Raw genomic sequence first — 20,690 nt, forward strand, 5'->3', positions numbered from 1 at the left:
TAGCAAGGACCACACAAGCCACCACCAGAGGTGACCTGTGACCCCCCCACAGGCAGAATGTATTATCTGTCCAAGGTGGGAACCTGTGGAATAGTCTCCCAGTAACCCTGAGAGAATGTCCCACATACAGTTCTTTTAAAGCTCAAATGAAAAATTGGTTATAGTCAGACCAAAGCAAATATGAAATGGGTGGGTATAAAATGTAATGGTCTTGAATGGGTCAAACTGACTGAAATAATTGGGGATTCTGCAATAAATGGAATGTGCAGTATTTTGTATGGTGCATTTATGGGAAATGTGCAATGACTGTAGTGTGCAATTTTTATTTTGACCGGTTTGTGTCTCCAGCCCTTGGAATAACAGATGGAAATTTGCCTTTGGCTATAATCCGGTGGGTTTACATTTGTGTTGTATCATCATGTCTGTTCAATAGCATGCATTGTCCCAATCAAATAAATAAATAAATGTGGAAATACTGAAGCAACATCTGAAGTCATCAGCCAGGAAGTTAAATTTTTGCCGCAAATGGGTCTTAAGGATAACAAGGTCAATGTTTTGGTGTGGCCATCACAAAGCCCTGATCTCAGTCCTATTGAAAATTCATGGGCAGACCTGAAAAGGCCGAGCAAGGCGGCCAAACTTAGTTCAAAATTACTGCTCACTATTTTGAGAAGCTTATGGAAGGACTTCCAAAATATTTGACCCAAATCATACAGTTTAAAGACAATGGTACCACATACTAAAGAAATGTATGTAAACTTCTGACTTTGAAGAAAGCAATGACAAATTATCTAAAAAATTCCATTTCTCATTATTCTGGCATTTAGCAAATAGACATAATTTTCGTTATTCTAAAAAGTTTAGTCTGGTTTCATGTCAGACAATAGTAGAGAAGGTTTCAAAGGTCATCTGGACAAAGTTTTGAGTTTCAAGTCATTTATATAATATATATGTTTGCAGTTTACTATTAAAATACAACCAAAAAAAAGCTCAGGTGTGGACAGATCGGCACGGCTCACACTCTCAGTTAAATAAAAGCATTTCCAATCCAAATACATAAGGTTTGCCAACACTTACAGTTAGCGTTGGCGGTACACATGCTAGCATATGAATCCATTTCAAACTAGCTTCACTTGACTGCAGATAGTGCCAACACAAGTTTAGCCATTGCAGTGTCTGGCTAAGCTTTACCGACCTGGAGGAAAAATAACATTCTAATTAGGCAGCCATGTTTCTGTGTGGCTACAGCTTAATCTTAATAATCCATGATTGTTTTTAATTTTGCATGATTTCTTGGTCTTCAACTCTCAGTGCAAATATTCTATCCAGGCCAGAACAGTGTAGCGAATGGTGAACTCAGAATTTATAATGCCATCATCTCCTCTGTCTTTCTTGTAATAACGTCATAAAAATCCCAAACCTACAGACAGATTGAACAGAATGTTTACTACTTCAATGGCTTCTATTCCAGGATCCATTAATAACGATGTCCTGCGTATGCAAAGACAAGATGAGAAATTAAACCTGTGGAGAAATTTACTCACGACAATTTCAAAGCACCTAGAATAGCACCATCATGAAAAGGTTTGGTTTAATCAAACGACTGGACCTTGTGATGATTTAAATAGCTATTTGTAAAAATGTTTATTTCAACTGAATAAAATGTATTGTCACTGAGATATCCAGCAGGTGACAATATATATCACCATCTTAAAAAAGGAACTATTTCACTATTTTAATGGATTGCAGTGAGTGATTCAAAGTTATTCCTCACTTACCTTATGCATTCTGAGCATCCTAATTATTCACTATAAGTTTATATGCGCTTTTCACAACTCTTGCCAACACGTCCTTCCTGATTACTGGATAATAAAACGCTGTGTAATTAGACGTAGACAGCACACAGTGGACATATTTTGACCTCGAGAACTGCTTATGCAAGATATCTGTACTGGGGCAACACAAATTTTGCTCAAATACATTGGAAAAAATTGGGTACAAAATCGTTCAGCATTGGTCATGTCGTTTTCTAGTAATTACTTATCCATTTACAAACATTCGCACATGCTCAAGGACACTTAAGCTTAAGGACACAACAACAGAATGCACTGAAGGGAGGAGGATAAAACCATCAACCTCTGGGACATTTGGGTGAATGGTTTTATCTGCTAAGCTACTGGGCTTCTAGGACATCACAACATTTCACAATAATATCAAGAACAACCTTATACTACCCATACAATTGTATGTACAACATGTAAATTTATTGTAAATAAACTCATAAAAATGGCCAAAACTTTTTTTTTATATATACATATTTTCAACTTCAGATTTGTAATTTGCAAGTTTTGCTCATTAGTGAAGATATGGAAATTCAAAAGTTTTTACAAATCAAGCCACCACATACTAATCTAAAAGATTTACATAAGCAACAAGGCTGAATGCAAGAAACATTGTTAATGAGAATCGTGTAGTTCAGAATATATCTTATAATATATCTTAAGTACAAAAAGTGACCCTGCTTTTTCAAAATGTTGATCTTTCAGACTTTTACTTTGACCTCTTGCTTCTTGTTTCCTCTTGAGCCACAAGTATTTGACAAGAAGTTTTTTAGACTTGACCTTTAGAAAGTGGAAGACACACTTGGGATGCTCTACAGGCCAGTGCAGTACAGTGGATTTTGGAGAGGTTACATGTTCCTGGGTAAAAATCATACAGTATATGCCTCCATTTTTATTTTGTTTTTTTTGTTGAATATTATTGCATCGAAATGTTTCACAAAATAAGCCATTTAGAGTGTTAGACAGTAAAACTTGCAAGCAAAAATTACTTAGGGTGAGAAAATTGCCAGAATAACAACAAAATTTAACCACATAGCTCACATTCTGTCAGGGGCACTGTATAACAACATAGGCTAATAAAGGTCCCATAAAGGTGTACTACGTAACATTTCTAAGTAAGGTTCTACCTGCTGGTTTCGTTTCCTCTTTCTCACCACCAACTTAGACAGTTTAGACAACTTTGCTTCGAGGTGTCACATGTTAAACTTCATGGAGATAGTCTAATGCCATATTGTGGAAAATTCCAACCCTCCACAAGAAAAGCTGCGCAAAATACCTTTAAAACAACTTCAAAGCACTTGTTCAAACTTGTGAATCTTCAGTTAATAGCTAGCTGTATGAAATAGCACACACATAAACCGTAGCATCCCATTTATTTAGGCTCCATCTCCTCCGCAGCAGTAAAACCACCAGCCTTTCCATCATCTCCTCTTCCCCACGACCACCTTTTAATCGCTCTAATTACATCACCTGTCAGCACCAAGGTTTATCTACACATAGGCCTGTTAATAGCATATTTTGAAGGGCGATATATTGCTAAAGTCAATATATACCACATGTGTCAAACTCACGGCCCATGGGCAAAATGTGGCCCACCAGGTCATGTTATGTGGCCCGTGACAGTCTTAATGACTTAAAATATCAGTTTATCAGGAGATACGCAGTTACACGGACATTTTTTCATATCTATGCAAATTCATGTGCAATATTTGTAATGTGAATAAGTAATAAATATAGAAAAAGTAGTTGCATTTATTTTACATGACATTTGGTTACATTTATCTTATAGTTACATCTGGCCCTTTGAGAGCGATCATTCTGATGATGTGGCCCTCTGTAAAAATGAGTTTGACACACCTGATATAGACGATAATATTGAAAAACCAAACCGTAAAGCAGAATTATATATAAAAAAGTATCCTTAATGTACAATACTGTTAAATAGTGTTGAGATGTTTAAAGAAATAGCAGAATGCACCACGCAAATACTTAGCTTGTGGCATTTTTGTTCATAATTCAACCTTCTACAGCTCAATAAAAATAACCAAACATTTCCCACTACTACAAAGAAAAACTACCCACAAGAATGATTGTTCCATTTGTAATGTATTGAACGATAAGTCGATATAGTAATTATTGTGACAGGCCTATCCGCACAACCACCAATCAATGCACATCAATCATTTCTCAGTTTAAATCCTGCTTGGTTGAAATAGTGCATTCAGCCATCTTTGTCCACTCCTGTCAGCTCTATTCTAGTGGGATTCTAGTAGACACCAGACTTCCTTTAGTGAGTGTGTGAGTTTATGGAAAACCACAGTTGCCTCCACGGTGTGTCAGCCCGACTTACAGGTATTCCTCCTGGGTAAAAATTGGAATTTTGGACGGCTGTAGAACGGTAATCTCCACCAAAGTCGTATTGGTCTTCACCGGCTCCCCATCATCGTAGGCGATCACATACAACTGCAATATACGGAAAAATAACATTAGAATTTCTCACTATTGACTGTATTGTATTGCTTTCAGGGGTTGCCAAGTCTGTCCGTGTCTGGCATGGTAATGAAGAGAGAGAGTGACAGTGCACAATCTGGCAACGCGCCCGCACTTCTCGCACAGCCCGGGTATGAATGTATTGATCTGTGTTCACAGGCTGGAGAGAGAGAGCAAAAAGGGAAAGAGGCAGAGAGGGGAGCGGGAGTAAAGGGGAAGAGAGATAAAAAGAATGGGATGAGAAGACAACTTGAAAAAGAAAGACGTAGGGTGGAAGTGTGTATTCAAAGTGTGGAAACAAGCAAAACCTCATTAAAATGCAAAACTGTACCTACAGAACAGATGCTTACATGTGTAGAAGTGGGGGAGGTATATGATTCTATGTTATTATGATACAAACTGAACCTGGATGGTTGTCTTTGGAAAAGGTTATGAAAAAGTACCATGTAAGTATGGATTTGGAATGCACAATAGCAACACATCTCAGAAAATGTATTTAATCTTGTGTTTGAATAGACTTTCACATGAGTCTAAGGACAAAACAAAACAATGTTCTACTGGGCGGCATTAACCAGTGGTGGAAGAAGGACTCAGGTACCGAAGTTAAAATAAATAAAAAAAGAAATAAAGTTAAAATGCCTGTTTAAAAATGTACTTAAAGAGTAAAAGTAAGTATCATGTGCAGGTGTCGTGATCCAATAAGGCGTCAAGTGTAGAGATATTGATAAAGATTTGTGGTGATTTTTGCTCAACAGAAAAAAACTGAATCAGTAGTTGTGTTTTATAGCTGTTTTCAATCATATATTTTTGTTTGCTTAAACGTGTCATAAAAAAATACTTTTACTTTTCAGTCCTGTTCAAAAATGTAGTGGAGTAGAAAGAACAGACACCTGCTCTCAAATGTACTAAAGTGAAAGTAAAAAGTACCCATTGGAAAATGTACAGATACCTAAAATGTATACTTATGCCCACTACTTTACTACTTTTACTTCCCACACCTTATACATCTTGCATTTATTCAATTGGTGTTTTAATTGTTATGGATTTTGACTGGCCCTGGTTCCCATAGATCTAACCTGTAACTTTGCCTGGAGGTGTCACTTGCTTGGCGCCTTGGATAAAGTATGACATAAGTTTAATGCCATATTCTCTAACCTTAGATGCAATGCAATAATATATCCATTGAGACAGGCCAATGGTGTACCAGGAAATGAATGCCTTTACTTTTTGGTCCGCACAATCAAACTCATTGTTGCTCCTGTCACAACTTGTATTTTTTATCTGTTGCTACATTTCACATTAACATTTTATAGTTTAAAAATGGGTTCAATAATAGAACATATTCCATCAATGTTATAACCTAAAACACTCCAGCCAATAATAATGGAAGTGGGACAGTGCCAAAACCTATACTTCTGTAATGTATTTCCAATTTACTTTCTCTCTATAGTTCAGTCCAAGGAATAAAATGACGTGATAAACCTTGTAATTGGAAAAGAATAGCGGTTCCCAAAAGTACAATGCATTTGTCCAGCAGGCAGCGCAGCAGTGGGCAGACAGCACTGGGACGAGCCTGACCACATTATTTCATGTGGCACTAGGTAATTATCTGGAGTTATGAGATGTAGCCAGTCAAGTGAGACAGCAACAACTGCAACGAGAGGAGTCAGAGCCAACGAGGTTTCTACTGTTTTGTCAACAGTTTTGGGCAAAAGTGTGTGAATGATGTGACTACTCGTGCAACTTGTATGGTATATTAAAGAATTATTGTCATGTCAAGTAATGTAATGGGGAAAAAACATACTAATCAATGATGTTGTTTGGAAGGCTGTTGGTTCAAATTCCATTATATGCTTTGGTTGTACATGGTAATGGGCAAAACACTCTATCCGACTTCACCAAACTGTAGGGATGTTTGGCATAAGTGGAGTGAAAATTAAAGAAGTGTCTTAAAAAATGCTATACAAATGCAACTGACAAAATATTTTTAGTTTATGTTCCAGGAATTGATATTATAATTTCAGATGGAGGGAAAGAGCCTATATGGGAGATGTACTGTTTTTGAAATATTTGCTTGTATTGTGCCTTTAATGTCTTATTCTGTAAAGTACTTTGAATTACTTTGTGTACGAATCGTGCTGTACAACTAAACTCCCCTTCCCCTGCCTTACTGGATTGGTTCTCCAAACTTACCATTTTAATCTTAAGGTTTAAAGTACTTTCAACTCACAACAATCGCATCTTTGAAGTTAAATAATAGCACAGTTTTTGAAGCTAAAGTGAAAACGTAATCTCCCCTTAGCTGAGAATGAACTTTGTGCCACTTTTTGTTTGATGTAGATATGCCAAGTAATTACAGAGAGATTAACCATTGTGCTGGGTTTGTCATTGCCGCTGTCTGTTCTATTGTTGTATTTGTTTTGTACTTATACTTGCGCTCCAGCAAATTTCCCTCTGGAACTATAAAGTCAATTCTGATAATTCGATCTAAAGGTATTAAGGTAACTGATACAACCTTTAGATAACTTATTTAAATGAAAACTTTTAAACTTCTGCACTCTCCTACGTAGCTTGCAATAGACACCTAATGCTACTTGATAACTGACATTTTCAGGCATGAGATAAAACTTTCTATGTCTGTCTCTGTCTCGTACTGACCTTGAAGGTGACACTGGGCTGCTCGTTCAGGTTGACTTTGGTGACGATCCTGCCTGTTAGCTCCTCCACATCAAAAATGCTGCCGCTGTACGGAGACAGCACGTGGTCCACGGTGTAGCGCACGAAGCTGGCCGGTGTGCCCTGGAGGGAGGAGAGAATACAAGCACAGCAATGTTACATCAATGGAAAAACAATGTACATGTCACTGCCACAGTCACTAACGGTGGACTCAACATGGGGGTTTACAGTCGGTAACGATGGACCTGACATGGGAGTTTACAGTCACTGAAAATGGACCCAACATGAAGGTTCACAGTCACTAACGATGGACCCAACGTGGGGGCTTACAGTCACTAAAAATAGACCCGACATGGGGGTTTACATTCACTAAAAAATGGACGTAACATGGGGGTGCACAGTCACTGAAAATGGACCCAACATGGGGGTTCACAGTCGCTAACGATGGACCTGACATGGGGGTCCAACGTCGCTAAGGATATCACAGTCACAAACGATGGACCCAACATGAGGGTCCACAGGGCCCAACATGAGGATTCACAGTCACAAACAATGAGCCCAACATGAGGATTCACAGTCACAAACGATGGGCCCGACATGGGGGTTTACAGTCGGTAACGATGGACCTGACATGAGGGTTCACAGTCACTGAAACTTGATCCAACCAAATTACAACCAACCAAATTATTTACAGTCACTAACGATGGACCTGACATGGGGGTTTACAGTCACAAACGATGGACCCAACGTGGGGGTCCACAGGTGACGTGAGTGAAGGTGACCGTGGTTACAAGTGGAATTGTGCCGTGAATTAAAGTATTGTATCAGTTCAGCGACACAAACATTACTGAGACAAAATACAAAGACGTTTTTTGTGTTTGTGCCAATTTTACCATATTCATAGGTAAACTGTGTAGTCAAATAAAATGTTGAACTGTGACCAAGGCATTCCTGAATCAAATTCAGTTTACACATTTTATAATTAGCTGCACAGAAACAATAATAATACGATCGTGGATAGAAGTGGTCTCAGTGAGTTTCTTCCACCTCTCACCAGGATGAAGAAGCTGGAGGAAGTGTCTGGGGAGCGACACGTCATGGAGTCCCTGTTCAGACAGCTGCAATCACAACCTGGCGCCAGTTAAATGGAAGAAGATTGATGGAACAAGCTTTTACTACTATTGATACATCTATTTCTACGCGGCTGGATACGATAGCAGACGAAGGAGGATTGTTTGAGAAAGTCACTGAAGCCCGTCTGAGGCGAGAGCACATTCTTGCAGTCTGTACTGTACTTTCACTTCAGCTCTATTACCACAACCGCTATAACTCATAGGACTGCCAGGCTTATACAATAAACTATAACATATCCTAACGACTAATACTACTTCAACTTCTACTTTCTTCTTCTTCAACCAATGCTCTTTGTGTCCATTCATTTAGATATGGGACCAAAGTACTTCACGACAGATTGTCCAGACCACTGCCCCCTGCTTGAATGTAGTGAACTGAGGCAGAAGGGTCCTGTTATCTGTACAGTGCAGCCATATGCTCTTTGTACAACATCTATCACTTCTACTCCACGTAAACGCTGGAGCTTGTCATGGGCCTCATTATGGTGTCCTCCATTAAGCAGGCTAATATCAACTTAGAGCTACTCATAGATTCATTTACAACTGAAATGCTCCACTGCCTCTCTCTCTCCTTCTCTCTTCCCATTCTATCGCTTGCTCTCTTCCCATCTCTATCATGTTTCTTCCCTCTACCGCTTTGACTTGCATTCAGTTTCTGTGGACTGATCCTAACCTTAAACATAATTAGTCCTAGCTTAACCTTAACCTTAACTTATTTAAACCTATATTTGAACTTTAACTCATGTTGTTGGTCTAATATTAACAATTTGACGTCATAGGGACCTTTTTTTTTGATAGGTCCCTGTGATGTTAAGTGTGCATACAAATTTTAGTCCCCACTATGTGATAGAAACACACCCAACCTCTCTGTTTTCTCTAGCACATTCTAACCCTTCCTTCACTCGCTCTCTTTTAGTCTCTGTTGTCTCACTGTCACTCTCTCCTATCTCTGTCTACTACTCTTTTTTGCAGCCACTTCTCTTTCTCCTGTCGTCTCTCTCAGTACCCCCCTCTCTCTGCGTCGCGCACACACACACACACACATATGTTGGGTTTTCTTGCATTTTGTCGACATTACGTAGCGTGTCTGAACCTTATCCTAATCTTAACCTGTTTTAATCCACACTACTAAAGGAATTATGTCATGGGGATGTGTTGTTTTTAAGAGCGGCAGTTCCGCGTAAAATGACAGTTAATACAGATTTTAGTCCCCACAATGTTAGAAATACCCACTCAAACTCTCTTTCCTTTTTTCACTCGCTCTCCCTCAGTCCCTCTCTCTCTCTTATATCTCTACCCTTCTTTTTTCACCTACTTTTCTTTTTCCTGTTCTTTCTATCTCTACTCTCCTCTCTCACTCCATCTCTCTCTCACAAACACACACACACACAGATCTCAACCCCTCTTCTCTTCCCTCACTCTCTCCATCGTCTTATTCATCCCATACTCATTCTCTTTTCTTTCTTCCTCTTTCTCTCTCATACTCTACTTACCACTCCCTCTCTCTTTCAACCTCCCTTCTCCTCCTTCACTCTCTCCATCTTCTTGTTCATCCCATACTCATTCTCTTTTCTTTCTTCCTCTCTTTCTCACTCTCTCTTCCTCTACTTCCCCCCGCTCTCTCTCTTTCTGACACACAGACTTTCTCTCAACCCCACTTCCCTTCCCTCACTTTCAACTTCTCGTTCATCCCATACCCACACTTTTTTCTTCCTCTCTTTCTCACTCTCTCTCTTCCTCTGCTTACCACCCCCCCCTATCTCTTGCTTTCTCTCTCACACACACACTCTCTAAACCTCACTTCCCTTCCCTCTTCGACTCCCTCACTCTCTCCATCTTCTCCTTCATCCCATACTCACTCTCTTTTTTTGTCTCTTTCTCACTCTCTCTTACTCTACTTTCCATCCCCTCTCTCTCTTGCTCTCTCAACCCCTCTTCTCTTTCCTCACTCTCTCCATCGTATCTTCTCGTTCATCCCATACTCATTGTTTTTTCTACTTCTCTTTTTCAGTCTCTCTTCCTCTACTTACCATTCCCCTCTCTCTCGTTCTCTTAACCCATCTTCTCTTCCCTCACTCTCGCCATCTTCTCGTTCATCCCATACTCACTCTCTCATTTTTTCTTCCTCTACATACCACCCCCCTTCTCTCACACGCAGATTCTCTCTCAACCCCTCTTCTCTTCCTTCACTCTCTCCATCTTCTCGTTCATCCCATACTCACTTTTTTACCTCTTTTTCACTCCCTCTTCCTCTACTTACCCCTCCGCTCTCTCTCAGACACATACAGATGTTTTCAACCCCTCTTCTCTTCTCGCTTCTCTTCCCTCACTCTCTCCATCTTCTCATTCATCCCATACTCACTCTTTTTTTCTTCCTCTCTCTTACTTTACTTCCCACCCCCCTCTTTCAACCCCTCTTCTCTTCCCCCACTCTCTTCATCTTCTTATTCATCCCATACTCATTCTCTTTTCTGTCTTCCTCTCTTTCTCTCTCTTCGTTAACTTCTCACCCCTTCTCTCTGTCTGACAGACTCTCTCTCAACCCCTCTTTTCTTCCCTCCCTCTCTCCATCTTCTCATTCATCCCATACTCAGTCTTTTTTCTTCCTCTTTCTCACTGTCTTCCTCTTCTTCCCATCTCATACTCATTCTAGTTTTTTTCTCCCTCTCTTTCGCACTCTCTCTTACTCTACTTATCACTCCCACTCTCTCTCACACACACAGATTCTCTCTTGACCCCTCTTCTCTTCCCTTACTCTCTCATCCTCTCATTCATACCATACGCACTCTTTTTTTCTTCCTCTCTTTCTCACTCTCTCTTCCTCTACTTCTCCTCCCCTCGCTCTCTCTGTCACTCACACACGCAGACTCTCTCTCAACCCCTCTTCTCTTCCCTCACTCTCTCCATCTTCTCCTTCATCCCATACTCAGTCTTTTTTCTTCCACTTTCTCACTGTCTTCCTCTTCTTACCATCCTCCCTCTCGCTCTCTCAACCTCACTTCCCTTCCCTCCTCTCTTCCCTCACTCTCTCCTTCTTCTCATTCATCCCATACTCACTCTTTTTTCTTCCTCTCTCTTACTTTACTTCCCACCCCCCCTCTTTCAACCCCTCCTCTATTCCTTCACTCTCTCCTTCTTCTCATTCATCCCATACTCACTCCTTTTTTCTGCCGCTCTCTTACTTTACTTCCCACCCCCTTCTTTCAACCCCTCTTCTCTTCCCTCAGTCTCTCCATCTTCTCATTCATCCCATACTCACTCCTTTTTTCTTCCTCTCTCTTACTTTACTTCCCACCCCCTTCTTTCAACCCCTCTTCTCTTCCCTCACTCTCTCCATCTTCTCATTCATCCCATACTCAGTCTTTTTTCTTCCTCTTTCTCACTCTCTTCCTCTTATTCCCACCCTCCCTCTCGCTCTCTCAACCTCACTTCCTTTCCCTCTTCTCTTCCCTCACTCTCTCCATCTTCTCATTCATCCCATACTCACCCTTTTTTCTTCCTCTCTCTTACTTTACTTCCCACTCTCCCTCTTTCACCCCCTCCTCTCTTCCTTCACTCTCTCCATCCTCTCATCCATCCCATACTCACACTCTTTCCTCTCTTCCTCTTCTTCCCACCCTCCTCTCTGCAGAAAAACGCCTCATATTCATTAGCGCTGGCTGGACTTTTAATGCGACCCTTTGATTAAGATAAATCACGCTTTCCTGATCACTAATCATCTGCAGAGCTTATCCCATGGCCCTCTCGTCCCCGCAGACTCTCTCACACGATCTGATTAGTAATATGGGTTTTTCAAGCGCGCTCACTCTCGCTTCAACTGATTTGTTACCCGGGAGACGCTGGAAAAACCTGGGGCGAAAGGAGACGAGTTGTAGGAGTAGTAGCAGTGCATGTCCCGAGAGAGATGTTTTTTTCATCCAAATGTGTCGGTAAGAGGTTACAAAAGCAGAACCGAGAATTCACTGAGGATTTTTAAAAGTATATCTGAAAGCCTTCTCTCTGTTTTCCGAAATGTAATGAGAAATGTTAGGCAGGAGATGCAGTGCTATTTTTAGGATTATGAGTGTAAATATTAAACATGTACTTTAAGTGATACTGTGGAGGTGGAAACTCAGCTGGAAATAGAAAGTTAAAGCCACACTTCGGGACATTCGTGAAGAGATAGAAGTGTTTGATGTCATACTGTGGAAAATTATAGTCAAAGGAACCCTTCTCTAGGCCAAATAAGAGTCAGGTTTGTGGAAATGCAAGTTTTTTCTGTTTTTCAGTGAATAAAAACACGCACACAAATATTCCAGTTATGATCACGTATTTTCTCTATCCTGGTTTAGTTTGTCCATGTGTACGCAGTATCCTGATTTCACTATCCTGGATAAGGCAGTATCCAGGTTATGAGAAACCAGGATACTCTCAGTGGGATGTTCTGACAGTATTCAGGATACTGGGGCAGACGCCACTGACGCTGTACTGAGCATGTGCGAACTGAAGTCACAAATACGATAGGAAGAGCAACTTTCTCAACACGACTCAAACTCAAACCCAGAACTTTTGAAAGTAGGCTAATATTATTTTGTATCTATAAAAAAAAATACAGCAGTGTACAGTTTAATACACCACTACCACCATGTAACACCGGGGTAACGTCCATGTGGCTCTTAAACTAAACGGTTACAGTGGGAATCTGTGATATTTTTTTATGTTTGTTTAGCTCCCTGCCATATCTGTGCCATAGTTGCCATAGTTACCACTCTAAATATCCAGGATACTCAGATTCCTTATGTATACAGGGATATGAGTACCCTGGTTTCTCTGAGTACATGTTAACGCCATATCCAGAATACCGTCTCAACCCGGATAAGGCTCATACCCGGGACACCCACTCAGTATTTCAAGCCAGTTACATCGACTGCAAAATGGCGTCTGGATGGAGCCGGCACGGTGTCCAGACGACCACCAATGAAACTTCTAACTACTTGTCGAAATTGAGATATTATTTCTTTGCTTGGGATGTTCCACAGCATTAAACTTGTCTTTTCAGGTGTCTTTGTTGCTCATAAATACATTGAAAAACACGTAGTCCAACATTCCAGGTAAAGCAGCAGCATCTCCATAGATACAAGCATGAGAAAAGTTACAGAGTGCACGTTTTAATCCACAGACATGTCAAACTGAATAATAACAGCACCTTGGAGACAGAAATAAATCCGACCGTGAGATGTTTTTGCAGCAAACACATAAAACAAGTCCGCCAAGGATTAGTTAAGTTAATCCTAAACTAATAAAGACTTAGCAGTTACTCTGGAATAGTCTGTTCATTTCAGTAATAGGAAAGTGTTAGCATTGAAACGAAAACCAGCTCATTTAGCTCGCTGCTGTTTACTTTTCCAAACTCACGGCAACAGTCAGTTTTAATCAAAAAGTTAACCTTCTGACTACAACTCTTTTGAAGCACAAGTTCGGCGCACATTTACAGTTTTACAAAGCAACGATATTTCCAAGCTACTTTTGATCTGTTAAAATAAACTTCCCTGAATCAAATTTTCTACTGTAAAATCAGAGCTGGTCTCCACGGTGACGAGCTCTCATTTTCAGAATTTCATATTGACGTTCCCAGGGTTAAACAGGTAACCCAGTCTTGATTGGATTAGCCTCCTTACGAACTCATTTCTTATTTCAACACTGCTCTGCGTGGGAAGTAGTTTTTAACCACACAAATATGCCGCGCAGGTATTTGTCACACAATTCTACCACAGTCGGCTTAAAATAACTTCTTCTTTTTGTGCTCTGTGGGCTTTGAGAATGTGTAGCAGGACAAAGAGGGTTGCGTGAGTGTGTGTATGTGTGTATGTGTGTGTACGCTGTGCACTATAGACAAAGCAGTTTCCTTCCTATCTGAGGTGTCTAAGACTTCGCCCTGTCAATAAAATGCATTGAGTTCTCAAATCCAGGTCAATAAGAGACTGGGTTAGGCTGCTCCTGCTTTCTAATCTAATCCTGCTGTCTGTCAAAGAGCTCGGGAGCTTGCAAATGTGATTATATATAACTAAACGCAGCCATTTACATGAATAAAAGATGTTAATACATGTGGGTAATATATGTGATTGGGTAATTATAAGCAGAGGAGAGCTAAATATGCCAGTGAATGCGATGTGTGTAATCCTAGGTCATTATTTATATATGTGTAATGTAAATGTTGTGCTCAAGTATACAGTGAATGTATAATAAATACATAAGTAATACTGTATCACATAAAAAAAATAAAAATAAAAAATTTAATAATATATATGTTTTAATAGGCATAAGACTTAGGCTTGTCAAGATAACAAATTCTGAAGTTTGTTATACACTTGTCCTTTGCTATAAAACCCACAATGTCGATGAAACGTTCTGCACCGACAAAGGCGCCTACGAAGGTTTGAACTTTGAGAGAGTTTAAACAAGAGAGAAATGTGACAAAATGTTAATGTCTGTGTGAGAAAAGTGTATAAAGTGTGTGGTGAGGGGTTTTACAGCAAAAAACATATATAATAATTCTAAAAAAACATGTTGACTTTCTCACGGATTTCGGTTATTTTTAGGACTTAACCCCCGCCATAAACAAGTATATAAGAATACAATTTAGGTACATTTGCAATTGGTCACTTACAATCTTGTGTCTTTGAAGTAGTTTTTGTTTTGTTTTTATTTTGGACTATTTATATATCTTGTATATCTTGTAACTTTTCTTTAAAACCAGCCTTTACTTACAGATTTTTTTAAGTGTTATCTTGAGGCGTTTGAAGTTGTAAAAATTCATTTTTTCCACCGAAAAAGTTAAACAACAACTTTTACAACCCCCGATCAATAAAACATTAGCAGAGAATTCTCACTATCCATACAACTTTTATTGCACCACTCGGACGGTTATGTCTTGTTCGGTACAAGATGGCGATCGGGGCGCTGAGGCAAACTTTTGAATTCAAACTTTTTCAGAAGAAGCATCTCCTTAGCCAAAGTCAGTGACACACACCCACTCTCAAATGTGTTCTGGCCATGTTGGAGGTCACTGTTGAACCACCCACAGCTAAATGTCATGTAGACAGGCCCTTTCTTCTCTCTCTGTGACACAGAGAAAAACTGCTCCAGCACCCTGCACCCACTCCCTGCAATCTAAGGCGCAGCAGGGAGCACCCACAAAAGCATCAAAGCACCTCCCCACCCTACAAGAGAGCAGTCTTTGAAAACAAGGTGACTACAGCCGCAAAGTTAGTTCTACACCAGCTACTTTTCAACACGAATAATTACAAAGGGTGTTATCTTTAAGAAAACTGATTTTTTTTTCCTTTTTTTTTTTTTAAGAAGGGAAATATGAAAGGAGGAAAGCAACCAGACAAAGCCCCATGAAATATTTAAATGTGTACTGCTGTCAATACAGAATATGCTCCCAGGGTCCCTGCTCTTTTTGAGGAAAACATTCTTGCAAACTATTCAGGGTTATTCCAGTTTAAAAAATATATATATGTGTGTGTGTGGATGTTTTGGGATGTAAAACTTTTTCAGTGTTTTATCTGGACAACGTTTGATTGCTTTAGTTAAATGTAAAGTGAGGGACTAAACACCTAAATCAGGCGTGTCTAAACTTTTTCACAGAGGGTCGCATACAGGTGTGGACACAGGGAGACAAATGATGCATTTAACACAGGTTTGACAGAGACATTGCACCGTTAATAAGACTTGGAACATTATTTTTAGGTCTGTATCACAATGCAATGTGATGTCATTCAGGTTATAGAGGTAGAATCTCTTCAGTTTCTAGTAAAAAAAATACTTCCTGATCAATTTGGCCAGTTTAGGAGGGCCAACAAAAATTGGTCTGAGGACTGCATTTGGCCCCTGGGCCGCAGTTTGGACAGCCCTGACCTAAACCTAAACGCTCATAGTCAAGCTGGGAAATTCCTGGAGGACTAAAGACGAGAGTGAGGGTGGATGCAGGGACGGGTTCTGGAGGTATAGGGACAGTGTGATTGGTCTAACAGGTATCCACACTTTAAACTTTGCCCCTGCAGCCAGATGTTTGTAATCAGAAACACCTGGCTGTAATCAGGGCAGTTTTGTGTAACATCACCAAGCACTTAAAATAGCGGTGGAGCCAGGATGCACCAGTTTTTAAACATTTTTGACCTCAAAGCTGCAAATATACATCGTTTGTACTAAAATTACCCCAAAAAGCACTAGGGAGAGTAGACAATGCTATTAAAAACACCACATACACAGTTTAGTAGCAAAAAGAAAGTTGATTTAATTTTTAGTTCCACTTTAACCTCCCCAGAGACAATAAAGTGGGCAATTTTACTGTCATTCTGGGATGTGCTTGTGTTAGCTAAAACTGCCTTTTGACAAAACAGTAGCTTTTTCTATCAATTTGATCTATTTTGCAAAATTGTCTGTCTTTGGGGGCAAGTGCAAGTTTACTAACCTTGGGAGAATAAAATGTTTCCGCTTTGAAACCGTGAGCCCTCTGGCACTTAGACGAAACTGTAAGCTCTTGGAAACAACTGCACTTGACATTTCAGCTTTCATAATAAAACTGTAATTTCACAAAATGGTGCAACCAGCGGTATAATGATGCCATGGAAAGTTCAGGTCTAATTGTATTGACAAGTTACAGTAAAAAAGTGAGCATTGCAAATATGGCCGTCCTCATAGCATTACTGCACAAGTTATTTTTTGGCCAAACTGAGACTCTCCAGACCTTCCTCCATCTGTAGGTGTCACTGGCTCCATCCTCGGCCAGTCAGAGAGATTTTTGCACAAACAGTCATCTTATTGACATGTGCAAGTTATTTTAGCATTTCATCAAATCAGAAATTGTTTTGTTTAGAAATGATAGATGACTAATGAGCTCCTCCACTCTGAAAAAAGAGGGCCTGGTCATTTCCCTTTGTATAAAATAATACCGGCAGTGCTACAAGGGTAAACATGTATTTCCTATTAAATGTCTATTAAAACATGCATCAGCTACCACCTTAAATATACTTTTACTGTATAAAAATAATCAAATTAAAGACATACTTCCACGCTCCATATGCAAATAAAGAAGTAACAAGTTGCCTTTAGTGTAGCACATTGTATAAAGACCCTCCTCCAGACCACAATCCTATCAGATGGTTTCAGTATCCATGTGGGCTTAGTTGGACTGAGCAGAAGCGGCCTCTCACTGAAACCCTTGAGCCATTTTGTTGAATAATATTGTGATGTAATTTGTCCTGCTGTTTTTTTATACTTCTAACAGCCTTTCTTCTCTTTGCTTCTTCCTGCTTTTGAAATCCTGCCTTACTCCGAGTTCGAGGTGGAGGGGCAACATCAGACATGAAGCAACTGGCCCTTGAATCGTGGGGGGATACTTAAAACGATATGTACAATTAGTGCATCTGCTGCTTGTTAAAAACACACAGAAGTGCAGTCCTAATGAGACCTGCTTGGACTTCACAGCATCTCCACTGCTAATGGATGACCAGGCACATGTACAGGGACATTTAAAGGGGCTTTTAGCTACCTCTTATCATAGGAACACACCGGGCTTTAGTGCGTACAGGGTTTTGGTCATTTTACCGAGAAAAAACTAGAGTGGAATGAACTGGGCAGTCAAATAATCTTGGCGCTCCAGGAAGAATATATGTTCATCAGACAAGACATAGGAAGATGTGTAGGGCTAAAATATAAAAAAAAGAACTTTAAATTCATCATCATTCTGATTTTTTAAACATCCCTTTTGGATTTTTTTAAAGGATGAACGATATATATCAGGTCCAATATTGGTACTGCTGATATTATGTGTGCTTGTGTGTGTTGTTTTTTGATTTTTTTTCTTATATTGATATCAGCTCCAGTTCCTAGTTTTTCCTCAGGGCCTCACATTTCTTTTTGAACAGAATAAGTAAAAGTAAAAATGGAAACAGAAGAGCGATTAGACTAAAAATATGGCTGTATGTTCCCAGGTAAATAAATGGTAAATGCTCATATTTTTATACAGCGCTTTTCCACCTTGAAGGCACTGAGAACGCTTTACATCAAGGAACCACTCACCCATTCACACACAGAGGCATAAAACAGTGTACATAGACAAGAACACAGCGACAACAAGTATTCATCTGTGGGATCTGGACTCACACTGTCAACCTGTGGGTCAGTGAATCGGACCGTTGTACTAATGATGTTTATGTCGAGAGCGGGATTCAAACTGCCAGCCTTCAAATCAGTGGACAAACACTCTACCAACTGAGCTACTGTCGCATTACCGTAGCATTGTGTTATTTATTGATATAAGTTATTTTAAGAATATTTTTTACCATTACATATACAATACAGTTGTCCCTCACTATTTCGGCGCTTCATCTTTCATGGCCTCACTGTTTCTGATTGTTTTAGTACAATTTTACATGCTTTTTTACAGCCTGTGAACGTGCATTGTGATCTGCGTCCTGATTGGCTAAGGGACTGGAGACCATTGTCAATCACTACAGCGGACGAAGAGGCACGGTCAGAGGAACTGTGAAATACACGTGAGTCACTATTAGTTAATTAATTAAACAAGAGAGAAATGTGAGAAAATGTTAATGCCTGTTTGAGAAAAGTGTATAAAGTGTGTGGTGAGGGGTTTTACATCCTTAAAACATATATAATTACTGTAAAAAATAAAGCTGATACTTCACGGATTTCGCCTATTGCGGGTTATTTTTAGTACATAACCCCCGCGATAATAAGGTGTATGAATATGTGTATGTGTATATTTGGTTGAGTACTCACAGGTGGATCCTGGTCCTCTGCAAATACAGTGGTGATGACTGTGCCCTTCTCTGCGTTGGGAGCCACCATCCCTTTGTACAAGTCCTGACTGAAGATGGGCGAAAAATCGTTCACATCCTAAAACAGCAAAAGACAAAACACATCGCATTACACTCATAGTTCAGAGAGAGCATTCAAAGAGCTTTACTGACAGGATTTGGCACTGAAAGGGTCAAACGTATTTATGAATTCAATTTCCTATTACTTTTGTGGATGCTGCTCACTTACCCACAGAGAAATATTGGAGGCGAGCACATTTTGCAGCCAGTGCTTTGTTTGATTTCAGTTAATGCTATAGCCACGATTGTGTGGACTCAGCCTGTCACTATGAAAATGACTGCAGGAAGCGAATGTGCCTGGCTGTTCACTTTTGGGAACTAAAGCTACATTTCAATTATAGCACTGTCCATCAAAGTAAATAATATTTCTGTGCACTCGTGTCATTAAATACCACATAAAATCTGTAATATGTGTGTTGTGTTGCATTGACTTGATTTTTCCCGTGTAAAAAACATGAAAAACGGTTTGCACTGGTCCAGCCTAATGGATTCCAAGCATCCTAATGGTCGACAAGCGCGTTTCACAACTTTCAGAGACCAACAACTAGCATGCTAACTACACACTTCCGGATTACCCAGAAATAATTTTTATAATTAGATGGAGATTTTAACCTCAAAAACTGGTTTTACAATATATCTGTACAGGGGCAAGACAAAATATACCTAATATACCTTCTATTTAGGGGTTGTCACTGGTCACACAGTTAAATGAATGTTCCGAAGTATGGCATTTAACTCATATATCTTGCATTCAATCGACTAGAGATGTTTATGGCTCTAAATGCACAATTTAAAAGCACATAATCATGCATTGTTAAATCATCTCTAATATATTCTGGTGGTAGCACCTGCTTGTTTCTGTTTAGGTAGATAAGTTTAATGCCTTACTGTGGTACATTCCAGATAAAACAATAAAAACACAATCCTACCCTCGGCCACAAAAGTTACATAGTGCATCTTTAAGCTAATCACCTGGCTATGTATCTCTACTATCTTGTTTTATGGATGAGTAAATGACATTTGGAGTAATTATAATGAGCCTTGGAGTTAGACATTGAAACATTCTGCTTTAGCAAGTCCATCTATTACTCTAAAACTCTACTCTACTCTAACTCTATAAGTTATATTATGTCCACAGCTATAATTGCTCAAATGTTATTGTGAAACATCCATATTGCACAGAGCTTTTAAGAGATAGCATTACATTCTCAGAAGAAAACACATTAGCAAACATCTTGAACTAAACTCATCTGTAATCATAGACACATTTGAGCTCTTCAGGTTAAAGTACATTGATTATATTGCAGTGTAGCAGAGCTTCGTTCCAGCAGCACCCAGGCCCTGTACTGAGAGCTAATTACTACTGCAGGGCTGCCCCAGGCTGCAGTTCACATGGGCTCCTTCTTATCTCATCTCCACACTTCATCAAACTCCTGCAGATACATGGGCTCTGTGTGACCTGTGACTCAGAGCTGAGGTCTGTTTACTCCACTGTTCACATGCACTGCCCACCATTAACTAGTGTCACAAAACTTTTTCAAACTCAATTTTGATACTGAGGAGACTTGATACCCAAAACGGACTCCGATACCACGATGATAAAAACACTCTTTATTTAGCCAGTAGAATGTGATTAGCAACATAAACTGTAGTACTAGTAGTAATTT

At 39.7% G+C, this 20,690-nt stretch overlaps 1 protein-coding gene across 1 annotated transcript in view; it reads right to left on the minus strand.

Moving 5' to 3' along the window:
• pcdh15a (protocadherin-related 15a) overlaps positions 1-20,690 on the minus strand; it is a 301,030-nt gene that overhangs the window by 108,000 nt on the left and 172,340 nt on the right. The window contains exons 21-23 of the mRNA XM_055227140.1: positions 18,926-19,042; positions 6,990-7,130; positions 4,192-4,304 (exon numbers count right to left, since the gene is read on the minus strand). Coding sequence (XP_055083115.1) covers positions 4,192-4,304; positions 6,990-7,130; positions 18,926-19,042 — 371 coding nt within the window. The remainder of the gene's footprint in view (positions 1-4,191; positions 4,305-6,989; positions 7,131-18,925; positions 19,043-20,690) is intronic.

The sequence above is a fragment of the Periophthalmus magnuspinnatus genome, chromosome 15 (assembly GCF_009829125.3).
Source record: "Periophthalmus magnuspinnatus isolate fPerMag1 chromosome 15, fPerMag1.2.pri, whole genome shotgun sequence".
NCBI classification, from domain to species: Eukaryota; Metazoa; Chordata; class Actinopteri; order Gobiiformes; family Gobiidae; genus Periophthalmus; species Periophthalmus magnuspinnatus.